The following is a 27,110-nucleotide window of genomic DNA, read 5'->3' as shown; positions in this document are numbered from 1 at the left end:
TTTGTCCCCAAACTCCATTCACAATCTACTTCATCACAAATACCCTGGGGCTTGCTTCCATTCCACCCTGACTTTGTAGGTTACCACTACCAGAGTAATGTCCTAACGTCTTTTTATAGATGTGTTTGGCCAGAGAAGTAAGATTGATTATTTGGGGTATATATGCATAATACTGTGGCTTTCCTGAACCACAGAGGTCTGTTCTTCCCTGGGGTTCTAATCCACAAAGGTAAAAGTTCAGCTAGAACATGATTATGGAGGTCATTTAAATGTTAGACCAATGAGCTTGTATTTTATTATGTTATCCTATAGGCAAAAGAGAACTGATGGAGATTTTTGAGTAGAGTGACATGGTCTTTTCTGTATACTCAGCAGATTATTTTGGCAGTGATGTGAAAGATGAATGAGAGAAGGGAGAAATCGGAAGCAAGGAGCTCGCCACGTTAGAGGTGAAGAGTATCTAAAGTGGCAGCAGGATGAACAGAGATTAGAGAAAGTATATACTTTCTAAGGAGAAGCTAGGTGGTACAGCGGGTAGAGTGCTGGGCTCACCTCAAACCCTTTCTACAGTCTTTGTGACTGTGGGCAAGTCACTTAACCCTCTTTGCCTCAGTGCTTGCATCTGTAAAATGAGCTGAAGAAGGAAATGGCGAACCACTCCAGTATCTTTGTGAAGAAAACCCCAAATGGAGTCATGAAGAGTCAGACACAACTGAAAGGACTGAACAACATAGTCTCTAGAGATATTGTCATTTACTACAGAACAGACAGGAATTTGCCAATGACTGATATCTGCTCTGAGGGACGGAGAAGAGTCAAGGATGACCCTAAGTCTTCATTAACTATATAAATCACTCTTTCTGCTTAATGGAAATTTTATCTTAATAGAAGATAAAAGTTAGCCACTTCTTAGTCACTCCTTTGGTTTTTTGGGAGTTTGAGTTTTAGAAGAGGGCAGATAAGTAGCACGGTGATAGAGCACTGGACCTGGAGACAGGAAAAACTGAGTTCAAATTTGTCCTCAGACATTTTTAGCTGTAGAACACTTGGGCAAGTCATTTAATCTGTATCTGCCTTAGTTTCTTCATCCATAAAATTGAAAAATAATAGCACCTGCATGCCAGGTTTGATGTAAGGATAAAATGAGGTAATGTTGTGAAGTATTCTGTAATTCTTGTTTTTCTTTCTGTTTTTTGCTGAGGCAGTTGGGGTTAAGTGACGTGCTGAGTGTCACCCAGCTAGTAAGTGTCTAGTGTCTGAGGCCGGATTTGAACTCAGGTCCACCTGAGTGCAGGGCCAGTGATAACTTTTTCTTTAAACAAATAAATTTAACTAAAATTAAAATGGTCCCATAGTAATTATATCCCTTTTTTATTCTGTAGCCTTATTTCTTAAATAATTATTCCTTAAATAGTTAATAAAACTATAATTCTTTACTTATTCGTTACATTCCTGCAAAGCTCTTTAGTTGGTTAGTCAGGAATTGGAAACAGAGAGAGTAAGGATCCATGTCAAAGTCATACATTATGTCCATAAGACTGAGTTGCATTTCCAAATCAACCTGACATCAAATCTTTGTTTTAAAGAGGTTTTCTCTAGAGGCAACCTTTTCCTTCCTTTCTTTTTTTTTCTTTTTCTTTTTTTTGGCTAGGCAGTGGGGTTAAGTGACTTGCCCAGGATCACACAGCTAGTCAGTGTTATGTGTCTGAGGTCAGGTTTGAACTCAGGTCTTCCTGCCTCCAGGGTCAGTGCTCTATCCACTGCACCCTAGGTTCCCCTGTATTCCATAATTTTTAAAGTGCTAAATGAATGTTAGCAATGATGACGATGATATTAAAGGTCATAAAAATACAATAAATTTAACTTCAGTATGAATTCTGTACCAATGAGAGGCAGCATGATGTAGTGATGAGGTTCTTAACTGTGTGTGTATGTGAGTGTGTGTATGCTGAATCCGTTTGTCAGTCTAATGAAGCCTGTAGACAACTTCTCAGAAGAGTGGTGTTACACGTGTGAAGTAGAATACCTTGGATTACAAAGGAAACCAAACAGTGAAAATAAAGCGGTATTTTTCCCCATTCAGGTTCCCAGACCCTCTGACCCCTTAGGTCACCCTCAGTTAAGCACCCCTGTGTTCCAGTGTTCATAACCTTATTACCTGAGCTCAGTTCCTGCTTCCGACGCTTCCTGGCTGTGTAACTGGGCATTTCACTGAATGTCAGGTGTCCCTAAGTACTTCCTAATATTATAAGTGGCAGAGCAATAGATGATCTGCATTTTCATGATTTCCTCATCTGAAAGCTCCACACAGAGAGTTCTGAAGGATACTGAAATTAAGTACCATAAATATAAAATTGATTTCATCCCATTGTGAACACTGTACAAATGAGAGGCCTTACCGTGGTTCTTAACCCCCTATGAATATGTGTATGCCTCAAATCCTGTATTCTTTCTGTTTGTGTTTTTTTTTGGGGGGGGCAATTGGGGTTAAGTGACTTGCCCAGGGTCACACAGCTAGTAAGTGTGAAGTATTTGGTCTGAAGCTGGATTTGAAGTCAGGTCCTCCTGACTTCAGGGCTGGTTCTCTATCCAGTGTGCCACCTAGCTGCCCCCCTGTACTCTTTCTGAAGGACTGCAAATACATATCGATGTGCCCTCAAATCCTGTAATTCCCCAGTCCTTCAATATACTAAATGCCCACGACCTACTTTTCTAATCTACCTCACTATTCAAAGTGATTATCCTAACTTTGATTTTGCCATCATTCACCAGTGTTACACATCTAAGTGAACTCTAAAACTCCATCTGCTCATAATCTTGGAGTCTCATTTCACCCCTTCTCATGCAGTACTGTTCTTAAACCTACTTTTTGCCATCACTATGCCTCTCAGTATTTCCATACTCTAGTGATGAAATAACTGTGCACTCTTGCTTTTCCAGGCTTGACCCTTTTTGAACTCGCTCAACTGCAACCTATTCTGTACTCTCCTGTCCTTCATTCCCTTATCCTATGACTACCCATGTCTTACCATGCCCCAATCCTGAACTGCTCTCATCATCCACCTTCCTTACTCCTACTGATGTGTGGACAAATGGAACATGAAGTGTCGTGTGTACTACACGTGTGTTATCTTCAACACTAGAGGGGAATCCTAAGCATCCTAGTCCTTGCTTTTTTGATTCCCTGTCCCACTCTGTACAAGCTCTTCCAAATGTCTTTGTTCTTCGAGACTCCAACTACACTTCCTCTTTCCATCCTTTCAGATGGGCTCAAGAAGCCATTTGCTGTGAGCTTCCCTTTCATTATTTCTCCTTGCCTCACTCCACACACAGATACCATCATCCATTCTATCCTAATTTCTACTGTTTCCTCTGATGAAGAGGTGACTCCTCTCCTTACCAAAACCAGCATAACTGTATGTATCCATGATATATTCCAGGAGATTAAACCCCACTATCGTCTCCTCTTTTTTTCCTGTCTCTCTTGCCAAAAAACACACTCAAGTCTCCTTATCTTTAACAAAAACAGAAACCCCATTAGATTTTAGCATCCCTACTACCTCTCATCCTATAGCTCACTTTCCCTTCTCAGCTAAATTCCTTGTAAAAAGGTGTCTATATTTGGTGCCTGAAGTTTTTTCCCTTTCTTTTAAGCCTTCTGTAATCTAGATTCTAGCATAAACTTTTCTTTTGGACTAATCATTTTGCTGAAACTACTCCCTCCAGTAATCTCTTAGTGGCCAAATCTAACGACCTTTTCGTAATCATTCTTTTTGATTTTTCTGTAACATTTGCCACTGTTAATTTACTCTTTGATGCTCTCTCCTCTTGATTATTAAGAATTGTTCTTTTTTTTTTTAGTTCTTTTTCTCCTTTCCTTAGTTCTTCTTAGTCTTCTTTCCTATATATTTATCCATGACTTGCCTACTAATTCTGGGTGTTCCCCAAGCCATTTTGGAATCCTTTCTCTATACTCTCTCACTTGCTGATCTCATCAACTTCCATGGGTTAAATTACCATCACTATGCAGATAATCTCCAGATCAATATATCAAGTCTTAGTCTCTTTCCTGAGCTCCAGTCTTACATCCTTCATTGGCTGTTAGACATTAGTTGCCCCATAGGCTTCTCAGATTCAACCTATCTGAAACAGAACTCAGTATCTTTACCCACAAACTTACCCTGCTTCTAGACTTTCTTATTGTCAAGAGTACAAAGAACATATGAGTCACTCAACTCTAGTGGCTCCTTCTTACATCTAGGGTCAAATGTAAACTCCTATGTTTGGCCTCAAACCTCTTCCCAATCTGGTCCTCTAAATATTTTCTAATACATTATTCCTTTCTAAACACTCTCTAGCCCATCCATACTGCCCTGTGAGCTGTTCTTCACACATTACACACCATTTCCAATATCCCTATTTTGCACCGGTTTTTCCCATACATGGTGTACATTTCCTTTTGACCTCAACCTCATAGAACCCCTAGTTTCATTTAGGACTCAGCTCAAGTAACCAGCTTCTACAGGAGACCTTTTCCAGTCCTTTCTCATCCACTTAGAATATAAAGTAATTCAAATAGATAGATAGATTGATAAATAGATAGATTAGATAGATAGGTATATCTATCTATCTAGAGGTATTTGTGTGTGTGTGTGTGTGTGTGTCTCACCAGTGATCAACACAGTGCCTGGCATGTAGCAAGCATTTGATAAGTACTATACTGAATAATTAATACTTTATTTTAAGCCAATAAAAGACATATATTTTTGTTTTATCAAAAAAAAATGTACTCAAACTACTTTATAAAATAATTCAAAAAATCTTTTTAAATGAATTCTTTTAATGTACATAAACTCTTATTCTATTTATAGAGAGACCCATAATTTTCACACAATGTTTCTGAAATATTTTTGTTGCATAAAGCATGGTATATCTCGATATCATACAGCCTGAAAAAAATAGCATACATTTATATTCACTTTATGTTCACAAAACAATTTCATTACTATAGGTCTATGAAGTAGGTGGGGTAAGAGTCAACAGGCCAATTTTGTAGATGACAAAATTGCAGTTTGGAAAAGTGAAACAAATAACCAGGATCGCAGAGTCAGTAAGTATAGAAGCAGGGACTCTAACTCCAGTCTTCTGAATTCAAGACCAGAGTCTAATTAGCTAGATTACATTCTTCTATCTTTCTGTCTCCAGAGGGTCAGGGATGCACCATCTGAAAGATTTTCCTTTTATCTTCCTCCTAGATTATACATTTGAACATCTTATACCCAAAATGAAGAATCACTGCTCTTTTGGCCTCAGGGAGTCAGATTTCTTATATTCTTCAACGAAACAGAAGAAGGCTTGTGGAGTATTTATGTTCAGGGTTGTTTATGATCAGGTTGTTATATGTCCAGCCCAATATTCAGAGAATCACATGACCTTTGAACCAGAAAGGATATCTAAGGTCATATAATCTAATCTGCACCTGCACATAAATCTCATCTAGTCCAGCATGTACTGCCAAAGAAATACACTTTTGACATTTGTTTTGCCTTCCACATAATCTGAGGGTTGGAAGTTGGTGGGCACAACACATTCATTACCTCCTTCACCAAAATACATGCACTCTCCAAAAATCCACCTCCATTTCTTTCACCAAAATACATGTACTCTTTGAAGAGTTATGGGATTTATATTGCCCTTTAAGTTGATGATACCTATTCTCTATCCCAAGAGACTGATTTTATCAAGTTGATCAGTATAATGAATTTGAACAAGTCATGTGAGTGTTTCCAGAGTAGCTAAATACAAAAAATATGGTTTGGCATGACTTTGGGCAGATTCCTGAAGAGAGCTGTCTGAGAAATTCCTAAGTGGTTAAACTATTCCAGTATATTATCTTGGTAGTCATGGTAGAGTCAAGATTTTCCCAAGATTTAGTTAATAAAAGAGCAGATGAAGAAGCAAATATTGAGATCAATACGCTAAGATGAGAACAAAAGACAAGAAGCATCAAACATCTAGTTTATTGTAAAAGAATTCATCAGAGTTGGGTAATCTTGGTAATATCTGTTTCTCCAACATAGAACATAAATTGCAGGATTTTAGAAGTAGTAATGGCCTTAGATTCAGCTAATCTAACTCCCCCCACACTTTAAAAAAAATTTTTTTAACAAATCTTCAAAGACATTCTCATTAGGATATCTCATATGTTAAGGTAAGAGGAGCAGTAAGAATATAAGGGAAAAAATTACACACACACACACACACACACACACACACACACGCAGAGCATTTAGCACTGGAAAGAATTATGAAGATCATTTAGTCCAAACCACATCGCTTTATAGATAATGAAACTGAAACACAGAGTAGTTAAGTGACTTCACTAATACTGTGTCATTTTTCATTTTGTTTTTGTATCCCCACCATCTAGCATGGTTTCCTGCATGTGATGCATGTTTAATGTATGTTTACTGAAGAAACATAATTTGGATTCAAACCTAATTGCTTTCATTACATCTTCAGTTCCCTATTCACTATGGTACCATATAAACCAAATGTTGAAGGAGACTTTAGGTCACATCTGGTGCAACTCCCACCACTACTCACTGACATTTTTTAGCTGAGAAAACTGAGGCTTAGAAAGATTTGACCAAGATCAAATATTTAGTTAGGTATGGAACTTTGAGTAGATTTTGGGTCTTCTGATACTTAGCTCCATGTTCTATAAATATATGTATATATATATACACACACACCTTCCTTCCTTCCTCTCTACTTCCAACTGCTTACATGAAAATAACCCCAGTTTATCTCCTGCTATCACTTTGAATTCAACATGTCCCAAACAAAAAGAAGGGAATAGGAATTTATGTAATGCCTGCTCTGCATCAGGTACTGTGCTAAGTGCATTTCACAAATGTTATCTTATTGATCCTCACAACAACCATTCAAGGAAGGTACTATTATTATTCCAGTTTTAAAATTGAGGAAACTTAGGTAAGCAGAGGTTAAGTGACTTGCCCGGAGTTACACAGCTAGTGTCTGAGATCAGATTTGAACTTAGGTCTTTCACATTCCAAGCCCAACACTGTAGAGACCCATTGTGCCACTAGCTGCCTCTATCATCAAAACTCATCAATTCCTCCTTGGAAGTTACAGTTAAGTTTTGTGTGGGTAATAATTGCAGACTTTGCTAATGTAATTAATATCATAAATATGTGTATATATGTCTATATATATATATATATATATATATTACATATATATATATATATATACACATTCCTACATATATATGCTGAATATCTCACATATATGATGAATAATAATTATTTAAGAAGTAGAATAGGCAAATAGGCAGGAGGAGATACAGAACGAACTGAGAGAGTTCTATCATTCTAAACTACTGATCTTCATGGCTCAGTATATCATAATAAGGGCTTATATGGAACTGAATAGATGTCTAGGCTAGGGCAGTTGGAGACCTGGATTCAAATTTTACGATTGACACTACCTTTGTGATACTGGGAAATATATTTAATCTCCTCTATGCATCTCAGACAACTCCCTAAGACCTAGCTAGTAAGGAAGGAATGCATTGGGATCTACACTGGCACAGGGACTTCTTACACTGAGAGTATCCTGCCAGAAATCAATATAGCCTTCCCATATCCTTATGTATCATGTTTTCTTGGTATGTTATATTAAATGTTATATTATGTTACGTGTTGTGTTCCCTGTTGTGTTAGATGAACTGAACTGGCAAATGAACTGTGTTGGCAGATAGGGAGGGATATACTCAGCTAAGCTTAGTATGATCAAATTCAAGATTATAAATTATTTTTCTCTTCAAAGCAATTATTGAACATGGTTATAATTTTAATTCTCTCTAGCATATAGTTAGCAACTTTTATGGCCAAAGCATGTATAATAAAAGTAGCCTCAAAAGCTGCTGATAAGGTTGCCTTGGATGAGCATTAGGAACAGAGGAAGATGGTATAGTGGTCTGAGGAAAAGCCCACCTGAAAAGTTTGGCCATGACCATTCATATTTTAACTAGTTATTCATATTAATTAATAGTTAACTGAGTTAAATAAGCTCAAATGTTTCTTTATTACTGAATGACTGCAAGTGGTATAGACACTCATTAATTTTTGGTCCCTTGGGGTGAAACCCAAGTCGTCTAGACCCATTTCCACCTCTGGGTCTCTGTTTCATGCTTATGATTATATCTTCATAACTATAGTGTCTTTTTGTCATATAGTTACTCCCTAATTCTGACAGCATGTAATTATGTTGTAGGAGAATGTTCATCCTGATAAGATAGCAAAGGTAAAGAAAACCAAGTTTCAATCAGATTACCTGCCATAGAGTGATAGCATGTCAGAGCTCATTTGTAATTGAGACAATCTTAGAAACCATCAGATACCCTCTTTATTCTTAAAGACTTAAGTGACAATAATGTTTATGAAGACAACATCAACTTTATCTTTGTTTTGCAAGCTTGTAGCAGTGGCTTGTGGGGAGAGCATGAAGAATGTCCTAATTGTAACAGAGCCTTGAGTCTGTAAAAAGTATTATGGATTAATAGGAGAGGAGTAGCTATGATTTATCCTTAGGGTAAAATTAGGGAATTCATGATGACAAACATACACTCAGTAGAAAATGGAAGTCATAGACCCTACTGAAGAGACAATGATGGCTGATATTTAAATTTGCAAGATTTGACCATGGTTTTAAAATCTCATTATTAGACACATATTTGTGTTGATTTGGCTGTAAGAAATTTAGAAATACCAGAATGATTTAATTAGGTGACTTAAATATTCAGGTGTAGATACTTAAATTTTCTTTATAAGCCTCGATTTGTTAGGCAGGTGTTTCTCCCTTTTTTTCCCCCCAGGATAATGAGACATCTGCAGTAACAAAGTAATTCAGAGTTATAACAAGGATTTTAAATAGCTGCTATCAGTTTTATTGTGGGAACCCATGTCAGCTAAATTTTAAAGTGCTGTTTTTAATTTTGAGTACTCTTCCCAGGAGGTTGTTTGTGATTAAATTTAACAGTTTTCTTGTGTTCCATGGCCAATATAGAATAAACATAATGATAAACGTGTATTGGTATTTTATGGACTGAAAAATGGAAGCAATAGCACAGCAATTTTCTAACAGGTTTAGCATTAGAGGGAAGAAGGGAAGATTATATTGGTTGAAAATGTCACCAACTCGGGTTATCATGATTTTAAAGAAATTAGATCATCATACAGTTTTAGAACTGGAAGTGACCTTAGAGATCATCTAATTAAATGTCCACATTTTATACTTAAGGAAGCTAAGGCAAAAAGACAGTAAGTGATTTGCCTAAGGTCATATAGCTAGTTAGAGGAAGAAACTGGTCTAGACTCTAGATAGCCTTGGCCCCTAGCCCAATGTTCTTTCTATCACATAAGCCATACTTCCTCCCCAAACAATATTTAGGTTATTTAGTTCATGCTCTCTTGCCCAACAATTGTATCAAGAACTCTTAGGTATTGTATTAAGATGTTTAGAAAAATGGAGGAGAAGAATTCCAGACGTGATTAGGTAAGAGAAGGAAGGTTTTTAGAGCTGAAAAAATGGTGCTATCTTTCCCAACTATTTCTCAGAGAACTAGAAAGATGAATCTTAAGCCAGAAACTTATTATTAACCTCAGATTGTTTCTTATGTCTCCCCTGACAGTTGATAACTAGCATGACACAGAAAAATGACCATTTTTGTAATGGGATTAACAACAACAAATACAACAATAAGAAATGTGAATGAATGCATAGGTGAAAAGAAAGGCAAAGGCGTGTTCAAAAAGAACTCTTTGGCTCTTTTTTTTTTTCCCCAAACAAGAGTTGTTCTCAGGGGAAAGTAAATTGATTTTCTATTTGATCCTGAAAAGAGTTATGATCTTTAAGAAACTTCCTCTTTCTACAGATTTCCAGCCAAATATTCACATTATCTCCCAATAACCCACTGTTGCTATTCATGGGTCATCTACTTAATGTTCACAGCCTTGAAAATTAACATCACAGGTGGTCATCACCTTGATCTTTTCTCCCTTGAATTCTTTATTTTCTTCACAACAATAAAATAGAAACTCTGACTTTTCTTTGAAGATAATAAGGAATCTTTCTGTGCATGTATATGTGTATATGCATATACTATATATATATATAATTGTGTATGTCTCTGTGTGCATATACATATATGTATATATGTATGCATATGGGTATGTATGTATTGTGTATATACATACATGTATATATATGTGTATGTTTGTGTGTGTGTGTGTGGGTGTATATATGTGTGTGTGTGTCTCTCTCTCTATATATATGTGTGTGTGTATATATGTATATATGTGTGTATATATATATATATATATATATATATATATATACATATATATACACACACACACACACACATGTATTTTCCCCTTCACCTCCTGATAAAATAGAAACCCCTTGAGGGCAGAAAATGTTGGATTTTTGTCTGTGCCCCAGTACCTAATATAATGTCTAACCTATGGTAGGTGCTTAATAAAAGTTTGTTGATTGATTGTTGACTTGTATATCTTTTTGTGAGGACATAACTAGTCAAATTTGGACAGAGTAATCAAGTTTGACCACTATGGGGAGAATTATTTTGGCACAGCAATTCTATAAGAACATATATCAAGCAGTAGAGGAGTTGCAGTTGGCATCAGTGTAAGGAGTATCCATGCTAATATACCATGAATCATGGAAGTATTGAACTACCTTAAATGAAAGGATGGCAAAAGTATTACGCAATTCTTTAAAAGAGAAGAAGTATGACATAGAGGATAAAGTCCTTCACAATCTAATCCCTACCCTGCCTTTACAGTTTTCTCATTCCTTATGCCCCACTATCGCATACTTCAATCGAATGACTGACCTCCTTGCCATTCCTCAAACAAAATACTCCATCTTCCAACTCTGGATATTTTCATTGACTGTCCCCCATACCAGATATACTTTCCCTCCTCATCTCCATCTGGATTCCCTGGCTTCCTTCAAGTATCTACAAAAATCCCAACTTCTACAGCAAGGCTTTCCCACTCTTCTTCAATGCTAATGTTGTCTCCCTGCTGATTATATCTACTTTACCTTGTCTATATCTTGTTACGTGTAATTGTTTGCATGTTGTCGCCCCCATTAGACTGTGAGCTCCTTGAAAGCTGAGACTTTTGCCTGCAGTATTTGGCATATAATATGACCTTAATCCATGTTTATTAACTGTTTTGAAGTCAAGAAGACTTGGATTCAAATCCCACTTTAATTACGTCCTACCCATATAAGTTTCTGTTAACCTCAGTTTAGAAAATGGTGATAATAATCTTACTCACCTAATAGAGTTATTGTGAGGAATGAAATGAGGCAGCATAAAGCACTTTGAAAACTTAAAATCACTAAATAAATGTAATTAAAAGAACGATAATATTTATGACTAGGCAGTCTGCCAATCATTACCACAACCTGTTTGACTCTAAGGACAAGGATTTCCCAGGTGTCTGTCATCCAAAATGTCATCCTTAGATAACCAATATTCTAGTGATTTGGACCTCTGGAATTGTGCTAGACAAAATCATATGACAGAGGAAGGGTCTATCTTGAAGCCTGTATAAAGAGACTGTTCAGTTTAATATGAGCAGGCAGAGCTTGGCTCCATTGCTATATCCTCATTGAACCTATGCGGGGTATCCTCCACTCAAACCAGGGTGCAGAATGAGAGTGAAAATTTTTTTTAGCCATAAATATGATAAAGAGAGATAGGACCCACCACCAGCAACACAAATAATAATAGATTGAGACAAATGGCAGGTCACACTTCGTGTATCACAGCTATTATATCCCAGAGCTTCTGAAACTAGACAAATAATGTCTTTGATTCTTTTTGGAAATTCTCATTCAGATATGAAGTACAGCAAATATAAATCCTCTAACAGTGAAGGATAAAACCCTCATTCCCTTGAGAAAAATGATGTCATCATCTCACTTATGTAAAAGCAGAATAGGTAGTATAGAATTGCAGTAAGCTAAATTTAAGAGTTCCATTTTCAAAATATCTTTTTCAATGGACTCCATGTTAACAATCTAAAATTCTATATTATCTATTCCATTATGTTAACCTTCATATCTACCCTGCTACCATTTAAACTGAAAATGTACCTAGAAGAGAAATAACATCACTAATATGTTAATATGACTGAAATTTTTACAGAAGCAGGTAGGCAGCAAAGGGGATAGAGAACTTGCCCTAGAGTTAGGAACACTTGAGTTCAAACCCAGCCTCAAACTTTTACTAGCTATATGAACCTGAACAAGTGACTTAATCTTTTTCAGCTTCCTCATATATAAATAGAGTTTCCTCATGTATAAATAGAGGGAGTAATAATGCCCACCTCCAAGAATTTTTGTAAGGCTAACATGGAATATTTATAAAGTGCTTTGAAAATCTTAACACATTATATAAATATTAGGTATCATTATCACCATCATCACCATCATCATTATAAAAGATGGCTATAAAAAGAGATTTTATTAAATATGGAAACTAGTTTGCAGGTAAGCAATTGTTGATGATTTTATCAGTCTGCTTTGTTTGTTTGTTTCTAAAAACCACCCTGTATGATTCCCAACCCCCTTTCCCTAATCCTTGGACCCTACCTTTCTTTCAGATATATTAAAAATCAATCTATAAAATCATCTCCAATCACCTTCTCCCAGCCTTATTCCTCATTATAGATTTGTGCTCACTGCACTTAGGCTGAGCAGCTCTCCCAGAAGGGTCACCTTATTAAGTGCTAATGACACTTCTTCACAGAGTACTTGGAGTACTAAGGCACTACAGTCAGTACTACAGTACTAAGGCAAATTAAGTCAGCAGAGTTGTTCCTTTTCATGATCATAACCTTTCTTCCTCTTTCATTTACTAATAATAGTTTTAGGATGGACTATCATAGCTCTCTGCAGGTCTGCTTACTCCTCAAGTTGGTTTGCACTGGTTTGTTGTACAAAGTAACATTGCTCATAGTAGTTGTTCTTTTCCCCAATATTTTGCAGATGAACTTGCCTCCTATCTCTAAACTAGTGCACCCTTGGCTGCTATGTCCCTGGGCTTGACAAGGAGATTCAGTGTTTTCTGGCTAAAATTTGTGTTTGTTTGAGATCAAGATCTACTGACTGAGCCATGTGTGTTCTTCCTCATCTCTATAAAATGTGCATGAGAATGATCTATATACCCAATAAAGGTATCCTTAATGAAAAATGAAAAGGATTCAAACAGGCTTTCATGGGCAAATTTCTATAGCAGACCACATATTTATAGTTATAAATCCACAAATATTAGATCCTGCTGTGTTTATATTTTATTGATCTAACAAAAAGTATTTAAGCTAATAAAACAAAGGGTATCCTTGACAGAATAGTGCAGGCAATGTATTTCCATACCTACATCAAAATCATACAAAACATTATGACAAGTGTGACTGTAAAAGTCGGTTCTCTCAGTAACCTTCCAGTGAATAAAATCCATCAAACAAGGTGTTAAGCAAGATGTATGTTCACCTAAGGTGTTAGCTGGTATCACAGAAGATACTCTGTGTTAGTTTCAAGCAAAGAGGATTTCTTCTTGATAAATTATTAATAAAGTATGGATTAATTGCATTAAGCTGCACAGCACTGCAAAGCCAACTCTGAAATGCACAGCAATTTAATAAATATCAATTTAAATCTGTTTGCTAGGGGAAAAAGTGTATGTTACCCAGACTATGATATGCAGCTGGACCAGAAAACTAGTTCAAAACTATATGAACCTTGAACAGAATAATCTAAAAATGGAATGGGCTGCCTCAGAAGAGTGAATTCTCTGATCTTTGAGGTTTTCAAGCAGCAGGGTATATGACCCCTAGATATGTTATAATGGGGATTCCTTTCAGGTATGGGTTAGACTTGCTGGACTCAGAGATTCTTTCCAACTCTCCAATTCTGAAATTTTTATCAGGTGTTACATGCCAATTTAATATAGAGTGAATGAAATCCTAGAACTCTCAAATCCGTAGGGCTCCTCCTTCATAAAATGACTTCTATTGTCTTACCTCATGGTCCATCACTGTTCTACGTCTCCATGTAACCACTCCTACTCATATCTTGTGAGTTCCATTGTTGTGGTTCTCCAGTTCTGGGACCTGATCTCCCTTTCAAGACCAAGATAAAAAGCAAGTATATGAATTTGACAGAATCATTAATTTGCTAGCCTGACATTTCTTCGGTGTATGTGTATGTGTGTATTATGCTCATCCATTTAAAGGCATCCTTCAATTCTCTGTAAATTCACTGTAGCTATACGGCTCCCATTTCTCTCCATGACAATGTTCATCTTCAGATGTAGGTGGACTGGCATACTCTTTAACTTGTAAGTCAAGAATCTCTTCTCTCCTCTCAAACACTTAACCATTCACCTCCCTTTCCTTATAAAGTCTCTGTAAAAAAAAAACTGTGTAAAAATTGAGTTAGCTATTTTTACTTAACTTACTGTGCAGACTTCCTAAATTCTTCATGTAGTCCAAGGTATGTGTTGTCTGAGTACCTCCCTCAATTTTGACCTTCCTAAAACAACCCACATAGGTCTACAGAGTGTATTAAGTCAGAATATACTAAAAACACTAAATACCAAACCCCTATTGAAGTTTCTTTTATCAGACCAACTAGAAAAATACAAGTTTAAAGCAAAAGACATTTAACTAAATAACACATCCAAACGAATAAAAAGGAAAATCTTTCTTCATCCCTCCATATACAAAAGGCAGCATTCATTCTCCCACAGGTTTCCAGATGAAACAAAATTTCTATTTCCGTATTTTGTCTAGTTCTTATCCCCTTCTTTTGCCCATAGGAGAGGGATCCAGATAAATTTAAAGGGAGTTTTCCCAGTTCTCCATTTGCTCTCCTGCCTCTCCAACAGACGTGAGAGTGGGGACAATTCAATGATGCATGGTAGGAAATGTGAAGTTCCTAAAATTTTCTGGTAATCTCAGTGCCAGAATTGTGAAGGACTGAAGCTAGCAGCATGATTCTTCTGGATGAGAAACACATCTGAGGGAAGAAGCTTCCCAGTGTCATACTTAGCCAGGATAAACTGCATTTGCATGACACAGGTATAACTAAGGGGTAAGCCTCCCAGGAGTAGAACCACATCTTATATTTCACTATTTGAGGACTATTGATTCCTGTAAAATCTACTCTTGCCCAAAAGGGATGAGCAGTGTAAGATGTAAACCTTTTTCATTCTCTACTTTTTCTTCAGCTCATTTTAGAAAATCCCCCATGCTCCTGGGAATGTTCTTATATTACAATTCCTGTGTACTGTCCTCAGGACCTGACTTGAGTATCCTCTCCCAAAGACCACAGATCTCTGAAGCAAAGCCTTATGAAATGAATAGTATAGATACTTTGTGCTTGAGTCTCTTTTATATACATTTTTTCATTTATTTTAGTTTATTCTTTAACGTATCTTGGTCCACAGACGTGTGACTTTCAAGTCTGTTGTCCAGCTTCTTAGTGTTCATTTCAATTTTGTTTTTCTTTTATTTTCAACTCTTTGAGGTCAAGGACTTTGCCAGTTTAGTTTGAGATATAAATTGGTTAGTGGATGCCATGTGTTCATTTAAAAATGCAAATTGAATTTTAGTAATTTATCAAATTGGTTGTACAGTAGATAAAGCACTGAGCCTAGAGTCAGGAAGACCTGAGTTAAAATCTAGTCTCAGACACTTAGAAGCTGTATGACCCTGGGCAAGTCACTTAACCCTGTTTGCCTCAGTTTCCTTATCTGTAAAATGAATTGGAAAAGGAAACAACAAACCACTCCAGTATCTTGGCTAAGAAAATCCCAAATGGGATCACGAAGCATCTGACAGGACTTAAATGACTGAACAACAACAATTGATGAAATTAAAATTAGATGTAGGCCAGAGAAATAATGTTTCCAGGCAAAGAAATAAAATGTGGAATTGATAGACTATAACATTTTGGACTTGGGTTCTTTGGGATACATTTCCTTTTTGTTTTCTTCTTTGTACGGTTCCAAGCTGAATTTTGTATTGAAAGTCAAATGATTAGTTCTGTATTATCCAAAACTTTATAATCTTAGTTGGAACAATGCAGTCTCTACTTAACTATTTGAAATTTGAGTTTCAGAGGCCTAGAGGTTGAATATTTTCAATAGATAACTTTTTACCTTTGTATCCCTGTTCTTTTCTTTTAAAAAAGATCATAGCTAATTAACATTCATCAGATAATTAAGATGTTTCTAAAATGTTTATTTCCTTTTTTTTCCCCTTGACTTATAGGTAAGAGTTCTTCTGAACTAGAAGGAAACAGATCCTAGAAATTCCTGTTGTGGTTGTTTCTTCATGATTAATATTGTATGTGTTGAGTAAATTCAGGGATATTTCTTTAAGTGTATTGTTGTAGAAGTAGAGAACAACAAAATGTAAAGAATAGAAAAAAGCTGCTGCTGTTACTTTATTGTTCTTTGTAAACAAACAAAAATAGATTTAATAGATTCCTACTGCTATAGTTAATGTTATTGTTACTTTGACAACTCTAATGGAAACATTTTTAATCAATGGTCCTTTTTCTTTGGCTCTTATGTCTTTCACAGGACTAGAAAAAGGAAGTCAATACAGTTTCCAAGTGGCAGCCATGACAGTCAATGGTACTGGTCCTTCCTCAGACTGGTATACAGCTGAGACACCAGAGAACGATCTTGATGGTAATTACATTTTCCTCCCCAAAATGATCTTGCCTTAACTTTTAGCCTATGATCAAAAGGGGAGAAATCCCAAATTAAAGAATAGGACTTATTCCTACATTTTCTGGAACACATCGTTATCCTGCTCATATTTACATAGCACATACCCCTAAAAATAGAAAATGGTATATGCGTGGTTGATGATGATAATCCTAAGATGGACTTGTTCTCCCAGAGAAGAGGATAGGCAGTATCAATTCCCTTAAAATGATCTCTTTCTAGCCTTTTTCTTATAATTATTGCTATGATTTGCAATAATAATGAAGAAATTTGATTGTTTTGGAAATTCAATGGTCTTATAAGAAGTCAAGCATTTCCTGGACCATTCGTAGGATATTGATATGTAATCACTGGCATGTTCATGATATTGCCATTAGTAATATGTACTACTATTCAATTATGTCTTAGATCTAGCATCTTATCAATAAACCAACCTATCTCATTCATGTTAATCATGGTTGTCTTGGGGTATTCATGTGTAGAAGTGAAGTATTCAAGTAGGTAAAGGAATCTATGTTAATTAATTAATTAAGGGTAGCAGAACATGGAAGCTTTCAAATGACAGCATGAAATGCTGTCAAAATTAACAATGTGACCAAAAATGAAATAGATATTTTTGAGAGTGACTGAGATTTCTAAAAAAAAGTGGAAAGAAGAATGAAACAAGAAGAAGACAAAAGACTTTTAAGGATTTGGATTTTTAAAAAGTACTTGAATAGAATTAAAAAATAAGATCAAATTAAATATTCTAATTAGTTGAAATATTCTAATTAATTGAAAATGGGAGACATTTGGCAAAGTAGGACAGAAGGAAAACATGCACTCCTAAACACAGACAAAAACTAAGACAACATAGTAAGAAAAGAATGTGGTTAAAAAAATACCTTGGGGCAGCTAGGTGGCACAGTGGATAGAGCACCGGCCCTGGGTTCAGGAGGACCTGAGTTCAAATCCGGCCTCAGGCACATAACACTTACTAGCTGTGTGACCCTGGGCAAGTCACTTAACCCCATTGCCTAGCCAAAAATAACAAAAACAAAAACAAAACGAACATAAAAAAAATACCTCATGGCAATAAGAAATTATAAATCTAGAGTAGTACCTGACTAAGAGGGAAACATAGATCTAAAAGCTGCCTGAAATGATAATATAGTCTCAATCTTCAATCCCTGGAGGAAGCAAGAAATTCTATAATATCTCCAGCCAGTGGCCCTACAGTTTTTATTCAAATCCCTCCAGTGGTGATCATCTCACAATATCATAGAGCAGTCTGTTACATTAATGGACATCACTAATTTTTAGCAAGGATTTTTTAAATTACATTAACAATTTCTTGTAAGCATTCATTTAACATGTGTTTATTGAGTACTGATTGTTCTTTGATTATTCTAGGTTCCTGAGATTGAAAGGCATAAAGGAAAAGTATCTGCACTGTGTCTATCTTTTTTATTTGCAGTACTTGGCATGCTGCTTTGCGTACAACCAGGGCTTTAATAAACATCTGTTGATTGCTATTGACCCCAAACCTATCCCTCTATAACTACCAACCATTGTTGCTAGTCTGCCTTTTGGGGTCAGGCAGAATAAGTAAGATCCATCTTCCATGTGACAAATCTTCACACATTTGAAGAAACTAACAAATTCTAAGTCTTCTCTAGCCTAAACACACTGAGATGAATGGATGTGTGTAGGGGCTGAGTGGGCTACTCATAAGGGGATATAGTTGAATGATTCAGCTCGGTGAAGAAAGAACCCAACTTTTTTCCCTTCTCTGTGAGAATACAAATTAATTCTTCTCAATTATAAAGTAAGAGGGCCATTAGAGTACAAGGTGTACAGTCTGTTATGGTACTGATCCATTCTCAAATATGACTTGGCTAAAATCAGAGTTGAAATAATGGTGACAAACCTGAGGCAGGTAACAAAGATTATATTGTAAGTAGGAAGAGCTCTAAGATGATTCCATTATAGCTTCTGTTAATGAAGCCTAAGATCACATTAGCTACTTTGACTGAGTTGTCATAGTCAACTTAGGCTGAGCCTGTAATTTACTAAAATTTCCAGATCTTTTTCATATTGAATGCTTTTGAGCCACCTCTCTCTCATCTCAGATGTTTGCAGTTTTTTTAACACAAGATTATGACTTTAATTACTCTTGACATTTTTTTTTCTGGCTAGCTTTGGGCCATTGTTCTTTCCTTTTTTGATGCCAATTCTAAATTTGGTGTTTTAGCTATCACTCCCAATTGTGTATCACCTAGAAATTTCATGATCAAATCATCCATGCCTCCATTTTAATCATCAATTGAAGCAAACAAAGAAACAAAAACTTTAAAATGAAGATGTCTGAGGAGAACTCCCTAGAATATCCCATTACAATATTTTTTTCCAAATTGATATCAAGCCATCAGTTATGTTAATAATACTTTCTGAGCTTCATTATGAGCTATTTTAATGAAATAAAAACCTTGAAGGATGGTTACAATTTTGACAGGCAGAGAGAGTGGGAAGGTTGGGAGGGAGTAGGGTGAGTAGCCAGGGAAGAGTATGGTATAGCACCTATAGACATCTTTAACAAATATTAGTTGTTAGTGACTGTTTTTATCCTCCTTTAATTCTGCTTTCTTCCTTTTTGCATTTCCCCTTTTTTCAACTCGTCTCTTTTTGTGACTTACATATCCTTCCATACCTCAAGTGCTTTGCCATTTGCACATTTTCCCTTTTCTTTCATTTTCTGATTTGAAGTGGCAAATGGATTCTCATCCATGCCCAAATGAGTGCTTAATGTACTGAACGGTATCTATCAACATAAAAAAAAAAGTTAAAATGAAATTTGCCACATGGGCAAGATAGTGAAGTTGATAGCTCACAAGTAAGGTTGATAGCACAAATAATATTGAAGACATTGCATAGGTAAAGGAAGTGGGAAAGTTTATAAAGTAAATGATAACATATGAAAAGGGAAAATATGACTACTTACCATGCATACCATGTATGGCAAAGGTCTACTTGTCCAGCAAAACAGACCTACTTTATAGAATAAAAACCTGCTCTCTTAGAAATGTGAATAAAATTTGAATTTCATTGATGATGAATCTTCACTGCCTACTCAAGTTATTTTTCCCTGCTTCCACTAACTTAACTTATTGAACTGGCTTCATTTTCCCCTTCTTTCTGATTGCTTACTCTTGAAAGCTTAAAAAAAAGTTGCCACCACTGACGTCAAGATCCTATTATTTGGACATGCTTGATGTATGATCCTAGTAGTAGTTGGACTAGAGCAAACTTATTAGTCTGGGAAGATTCTCCAGTAACCACTGGCCCTTCCCTTAAATCCCAAGTTCTTGTTTAATATCTTCCTTCTAACCCCTTAGAAAGAAAGAAATGAATACTGTTCCTATCCATCTCCTTCAGGGTGTACCAGGTAACATGATGTGGTGGAAAGTACATCAAACATGAAGTCACAGGACTTCAAATTTAATCTGGGTACCACCACTTAATTGCCTTATCTGGAAAATTATGAGATTGGGATAGATAACCATTTACCTTCCAGCTCTATATCTTTGATTAATGTGAAATATTCCTTCAAGCTAAGCATATTTCTTGTTTGTTTTTTTTTTATTTCTAGTTAATTCTTTAGTTGATCCATTTTAATCTTCAAGTTTCAAGATAAAAGTATTTCTTTTTATTCACATTTTTAGAAAAGCAAAAATGGGTTCTGCTGGGATTTCTCCCCATAGAATTCCTCTACATCCTTGTGAACTACAGAGGAAGGCACTGACCTTGGCAACTAAGTGAACTATATGAATAAAAATTATTCTGCACTGAAACTGACCTAAAGCATTATAATTCTGGGCATGCATTTTTTTCATAACACTTTTCTGCCACTGAGGCTCTTTACAAACCCCAAGGGAGTCATCTACTTATTACTATGGCTACCCAGAGTCCTGCAGGAGTCAGCTAAATAAAAGTTGTGCTCTCAAAAGTTGTGCAGTTCTTTGCTGCATTTTCTTCTTCTCCTATGGCCTCTCTAGGTCCTTTTGAATGTCCTCTTTGGCAAATGCCATGGAAAGATAAGCTGTATCATTCAGGAGTCTCCCCTAATCCCTATGTATTGGCCTTTTAACTATGATTAGTCAAAGCAGTTTTAAATCTAAATATCACATCTTATTCATGGTTCCCTAGAAAATTTGCATATTGTTACTGACAATTGGGAAGTTTTAAAATATTTATTTTGTGCTCTAAAATTTTTAGCTCTTCAAAAAGTTGAAAGCTTAGTTTCCCCTGAAGGATCTTATTTAAATAGCTTCAAGGAAGGTATAAGAGAATGTATGATTGATTTTGGAAGATATGCTCCAGGAAAATGGGTTTGGAGTCACCTGTCATGTCTCTTTTTAAGTAAACAGATCAAAACTGTTGTACACAATCAGTTGTGATGTAGCTTAACTGAAGCTCTCTATTAGTCTAGGACAACATGACAAGTTAAATTTGACTGGTGAGGTTTTTGAAAATGTTGCAGTGATGGCAAACCTTTGGGAATAGATGGATTTGTCCCTAATCTAGTGAAATTCCCACACCCATATCAGTAGAAATGGTAATGATTCTTATTAGGGTATTCAGTTACCTAGTGTGAAAAGCCTCTTTGTGTAAGTTCATTTCTTCTGAAACACAAAATGGTAATATATCCCTGAGATTTGTAAACTCTATATAGATGGTTCATTTTCTATGAACATGAATTTCAATAGAAGTCCAGTACAGATGAGTTACTGAATATTGATGAAATACAAAAAAAAGATGTGCCCACCCAGAAAGAAAGCATGCTGCATAGTGAAACTGGCATAGGTATTCCCATGTTTTGTACTCAAGAACAGCAAGCAATGATGAGAGAGCATGAGAAAATGTAAAATGCCAAGTAAATATATCCTGGGGAAGAATCAAAGGACATGTGAAGTAAAGTTTTAAAATCAGGTAGAACGTGAAACTGTTTATATTCTTGGAATTGCCTAGAGAAAAGGTTTCAAATGAATAGTTTGCTAGCAAAACTGAAATAATATTGAAGTCCTGGTTCATTTAGAGCCACTGACAAAGATGAGAAGATTGGGAATCACTCAACCTAGATTCTTTTTATTTCTGAGTTTTTTTTTTAATTTTTGTTTTTGTTTTTGTAGGCTAAAGGACAAACAATCAATTTACATTTTCTTCCTAACAATTTTGGCACCATATCTGAAGCCAAATAGGTATTTAAAGACTGGAAACTGGCTATGAGCCTGAAATTTGAGTAAAAAAAAAAGGGAAAATGCTATCAGAGAAATAGTAGAATAGGTATATTCTCTCCCAAGAGAGACTCAAGGGAAAGAAATGGATTTCTACAGAGACTAAACTTGAGACTAAACTGCAGGTGAGGCCTAGCTAGATTGACTAATCTGAGGAAAAATCCTCAAATAGCCCATTAGATAGATGTATATATTCTAACTCAAGCAAAGGAAAAGGGCACAAATAAACAGAGACCTTGAACTTTTTTTGATAGAAAATAATTAGATTTTCGGGGCAGCTCGGTGGCACAGTGGATAGAGCACTGGCCCTGAAGTCAGGAGGACCTGAGTTCAAATCCGGCCTCAGACCAAACACTTGACACTTCCTAGCTGTGTGACCCTGGGCAAGTCACTTAACCCCAATTGCCTAAAAGCAAAAAATAAAATAAAAAAATAAAATAAATAATTAGATTTTCACAAAGGCTTATGTTTTCTAGATTTTAATAGACTAAAAATGAGTAGAGGCATTCTTATTACTTTAGAAAACAGCAAACTCTGTTCCTCTCCTATTGCAAAACTTCTAGAAATAAGCTAAACACTATAGTCATGTCTCCATTCTCGAACACAAAGAATGTCCAAGAATTGCCACAACACCAAGTTTTTGTTATACTGGCTAGTGCAATTGTTCTACCAGAAAAAAAAATATAAGCATTTTGGCTGTTCTTATGTCAACATAATATAGCAAAAAGAGCATTAGAATTTAGAATCAAAATTAGAATTAGAGTCCAAAGACCTGGACTTTACTTCTGACTCTGTCACTTACCAGCTTCATGATATTAGGCAAGACATGTAATCCAATTTCCATGACTCTCAATTCTACATCTGCAAAATGCAAAAGATAATTCTTAGTTTTTCTAGCTTATTATGTTATGGAGATTACCAATGAGGTAATATATATGGAGGACTGCATAAACGATAAGGAACTCTCTACAGCATTTACAGTATTAGACTGCTTAGTTTGCCTGAAGGTTGAACATAGAATGATTGTCATGATGGTGCTGAGGGAAAGGGGGTGGGGGGAGGTAGGGAGAAAGAGAGAGACAGAGACAAAGTGAATGAGCACCTTGGAGGCAGGAAGCCTTGGATTCAAATCCTAACTGACATCCCCACTGGCTGTAGGATCCTTAAATCTCTCTGTGCCTCCGTTTCTTAAGCTATAAAACAAAAGGCTGGAAGTCAATGGTCTATACAATCCATTTCAGCTTTAAATCTATGTTCTCATGAATTGGATTCAAGTGCTGGCTGATATTGTTATGTTAATAACTGTATCACTCATAGAATGTCAGAGTAGAACGGCACGTCAAGCAATGCTTGGCCAAGAATCTTCTCTATAATATCCCCCCAAAATGGTCGACCAGTATAGTGTTAAACACTCGAGCGATGGGGAACCCTCTGCTCCTGGAGACAGCCTACTCTACTTTTCAGTAGCTCTGAATATCAGGAAGTTTATCTTTACATTGCATCAAAATCAGCTTTTACGCTGCATTCACCTCTTCATCCATATTATCCCGCTTCGGTTCACTATTAAACCCTCTCCCACATTACAATTCTTTAAATATTTGAAGGCATCTACAATGTCCCCACTAAGTCTTCTTTGATCTAGGGTAAATATCCCCAGACTCATGAACTGGTCATCATGTGCCATGACCTTGGAGCTCTCGTCTGTTCCAGTCATCTTGTCTTCTTCCTTCTAATACCATGCAATTTATCAATGTCTTTCCTAAAATGTCATACCCAACACTGAAACAGTGTTCTACATGAGATCTTACCATCGCAGCATACTGTAGGACTGACGTCATCATTTTCCTGGATATCATGGCCTTTTTAATGTAGCCTTAGATAACATATTTTTGTTCTGTTTTGTTTTGTTTTTTTGGCTGACATATTGCACTCGGGATTTACATTGAAATCCCACCCATTAATACACTAACATAGTTTTACTGATGCCGTCTAACCACATTTCTGCTGTTTTGCCTTTGGGAAGCTGATTTTTTTTTGAAGCCAAGTACATTTTTTTCAATTTCTTTCCTTTACATTCTAAATCTTACTAATTTTAGTCCAGTTGTTTGCCTATGGAGTTCTTTTTGAACCTGAATCTTCCATGACATACGTAAGCTTACCCCCCTCAACTTGATATTATCTTCAGATTTGATAAATATGACATTGAGATCTTTGTCCAACTAATTGATAAAAATGTTACCAAATTGAGAATCAGTTGTGGAATAATGAGTAATAAATGCTTTGTGCTCAAATATTTTGTTTCACAGACTATTTAAAGAAGAAATTTCTAATGGGAATAGTGGTTGTAAGTCACATATCACAAGAATAGAGGTTTGAGAATAGGAAAGTTCTTTTAAAAGATGGTGATACAATCTTAGATTAAATTCAGATTGAAGACCTATTGAACTTTTTTCTACGTTGTAACAAATTGCTGTTCTTTTGGGGTGTGTCTATGAGATTCATAGGTAAAACAGAATCAAAGGATAGAGAAATAAATATAGAAGGTAGGTAAAGTACTGAGATATATTTATGTGGAGCTTAGGAAAAATTAATACATGCTTTGAGTGAAAAAGGAATTACTCTAAAAATTGTCAAGAGTGAATTTGGTGGAGAATATCAAGAGAGTATCAAGGTAACATTTTCTATTAGTGAAAAAGTTAATATCTAAAAATTGTCAACAGTGGATCTGGGGGAGAATATGATTGGATATGGCATAGGCAACTGTGAATAGAAGAAGCTAAGTGAACTGCAGAAATGGTTAAAGGGGTTTTAGAGGTTAGTAACCCAAGAGGAATAATGGCCATTGGTAAGAAAGTGGAAAAGAGTAATGATGCAGGTCTTTCTAGAAAAAAAAAATGAAGATATTAGTACATTTCTGAATTGACTGGATAGATAGAGTGTAGGTGGATCAACTGCCTTATACAATTCACAGTGGAGAAATATAGGCTATTAAGACCTGGAACAAAACTCTCGCAAAATGGCCCATAAAATGCAGCACACTAAATGGAAAATGGGTATGTGAGTATCAGTTAAAACTGACAGCTCTGCATTTCAGCATCGCAGACAGCAAAAGGTGTCCTAGGAGTGATCATTTTAGTTACAAAGAACTAAGTGAAAATATTCTTTCTGGCTACTTCACGCCTACAAATTAAAGAAGCAGACTTTCCTTAACACATTTTTATTCCTTCCAATTTCTATGCAAAAGCCCTTACCACAAAACTACATGGGGCGAGTTGCATAAAATAAGTTGGCTAGTCTAAGTATAGAATGCCTGCAATAGATAATACAGTACAGAATCCTAGTAGAAAATTGTACTTCATTAAATAGCTCAATTCTCTGTGTTTTATGTGTTGTTTTCTTCTGCTAAGGATGTAATACCACCATTGTTTTTATTAAAATCTGTAAAGTATATATTGCAGTTACTTTGCATGAGCAGTTTAGGAGGTCAAGGAGATTTAAGCCAATCACTTACCTAGTGTATTTTATATGATCATTCTTGGAAGGAAAAGAAGGCTATAGTTATCACTTGAATAACCCTAGGGAGGCTGTCAGCAAGTAAAGTGATAAATAACATGGAAGTCTTAAATCTCTTCAGGTCAAAATGGAGAAGTCCAAATGCCCACAGAGCACTATGAAGGAGGATACTGAATATAATTACTTGATAAATTCTTTCAGGAGACTTTTTTTTTTGAGGAGAAAAGATCATTTGTTAAGATAACTTTGAATAAAAGTGTTCGTTAGTCCAAAATTCCATAATTCAATGGTTCCAATTTCCATCTAGTCTTTATTTTTTTAAATTACTTTCGAAATAAGAATTGTGCTTAGACCTGTGTTGTTTAACTTTTAAACAGTTATTTTCAGGGTGTGTCCAAGCTCATGAGGTGCTCAGATATAATTTTTTTTCGCCCAGCAACTTTCTAAATTGCTTCTTTATAGTTCATTTCAGTAGCAACCACTTGAATAATCTAAAAGATAAATTCATTTTGAGAAAACTTACTAATGAAAATTATTTGTTTGTTTATTTGTTTTGAGATTGAGATATATAGTTGGGAATTGGCCACCCAAAAAGTGTGCAGGATTCACCAAAGTCCGTAATAGAGATTTTTACTGACGGGTTATATATTCCAGAAGCCTTAGCTTCTATCACTTCTGGAAGTTCAACATTTTTTAAAGCCCTAGGCTAAGGTTACCCACTGCATCCTGGGCCATCACCAGTCATCTTGACTTTTATCTTGCCACTGGACTTCAATGACTGGAGGAAAGAGTGAGGCTGATGACTTCACACAGCTCTGCCTCACTTAAGTTCAATTCACCAGCAAGTCAAGATATGACCTTTTTGATGTAATTGTTCCTCTTGGAGAACTAAGGACCACAAAAACACCTTGGGCTAAAAGGGGGAAATGGAAATTAAGGTGAAATATTCAACATTTTGATGTTTGAATTTATAAACATGTATAAGAGGTGTTTGATGCATATGCAGCAAGTAACAGAGAGTTCTTATACCAGCAATGTTTACACAAAGGTTTTATCACGACCTGTCAGGAATGACATTTGGGGGATTCCTACACGATATAGGAGATGAGCCTGATCATGTACTGAGGTCCCATTCAATTCTGGTAACCTGAGATTCTAGTCATATTCAGCTTATCTGTGAATATGCTTTTATTAATCTACTGAATATATAAGGTGCTGTGGATGAAAGACAAAATTGAAGCTGCACTTGCCTTCCAGAAGCTTATACTTTATCTGAATAAAATACCCAAAGGCAGCATTATATAGAGGGATAAACCTAATATTAAGATTTGTGTGATGTGATTTTGAATCTCAGCTCTGTTACTAATTAGTTATATGAGCATAGAAAATTCAGTTATCCTTTCCACATTTCAATTTCCTCACCTTGAAAATTAGGCTAGTGATATTTTCCATGTTCACTTCAC

General features: G+C 35.9%; 1 protein-coding gene across 1 annotated transcript in view; it reads left to right on the top strand.

The window, feature by feature from the left end:
* Window positions 1-27,110, top strand: part of LOC110198154 (netrin receptor DCC) — a 378,347-nt gene that overhangs the window by 296,063 nt on the left and 55,174 nt on the right. Inside the window, exon 10 of the mRNA XM_078151764.1 lies at window positions 16,712-16,822. Within this exon, the coding sequence (XP_078007890.1) occupies window positions 16,712-16,822 (111 nt within the window). The remainder of the gene's footprint in view (window positions 1-16,711; window positions 16,823-27,110) is intronic.

The sequence above is a fragment of the Phascolarctos cinereus genome, unplaced genomic scaffold, assembly GCF_003287225.1.
Source record: "Phascolarctos cinereus isolate Bilbo 61053 unplaced genomic scaffold, phaCin_HiC Scaffold_4;HRSCAF=312, whole genome shotgun sequence".
NCBI classification, from domain to species: Eukaryota; Metazoa; Chordata; class Mammalia; order Diprotodontia; family Phascolarctidae; genus Phascolarctos; species Phascolarctos cinereus.
This window is presented reverse-complemented; position numbering and strand designations above follow the sequence as displayed.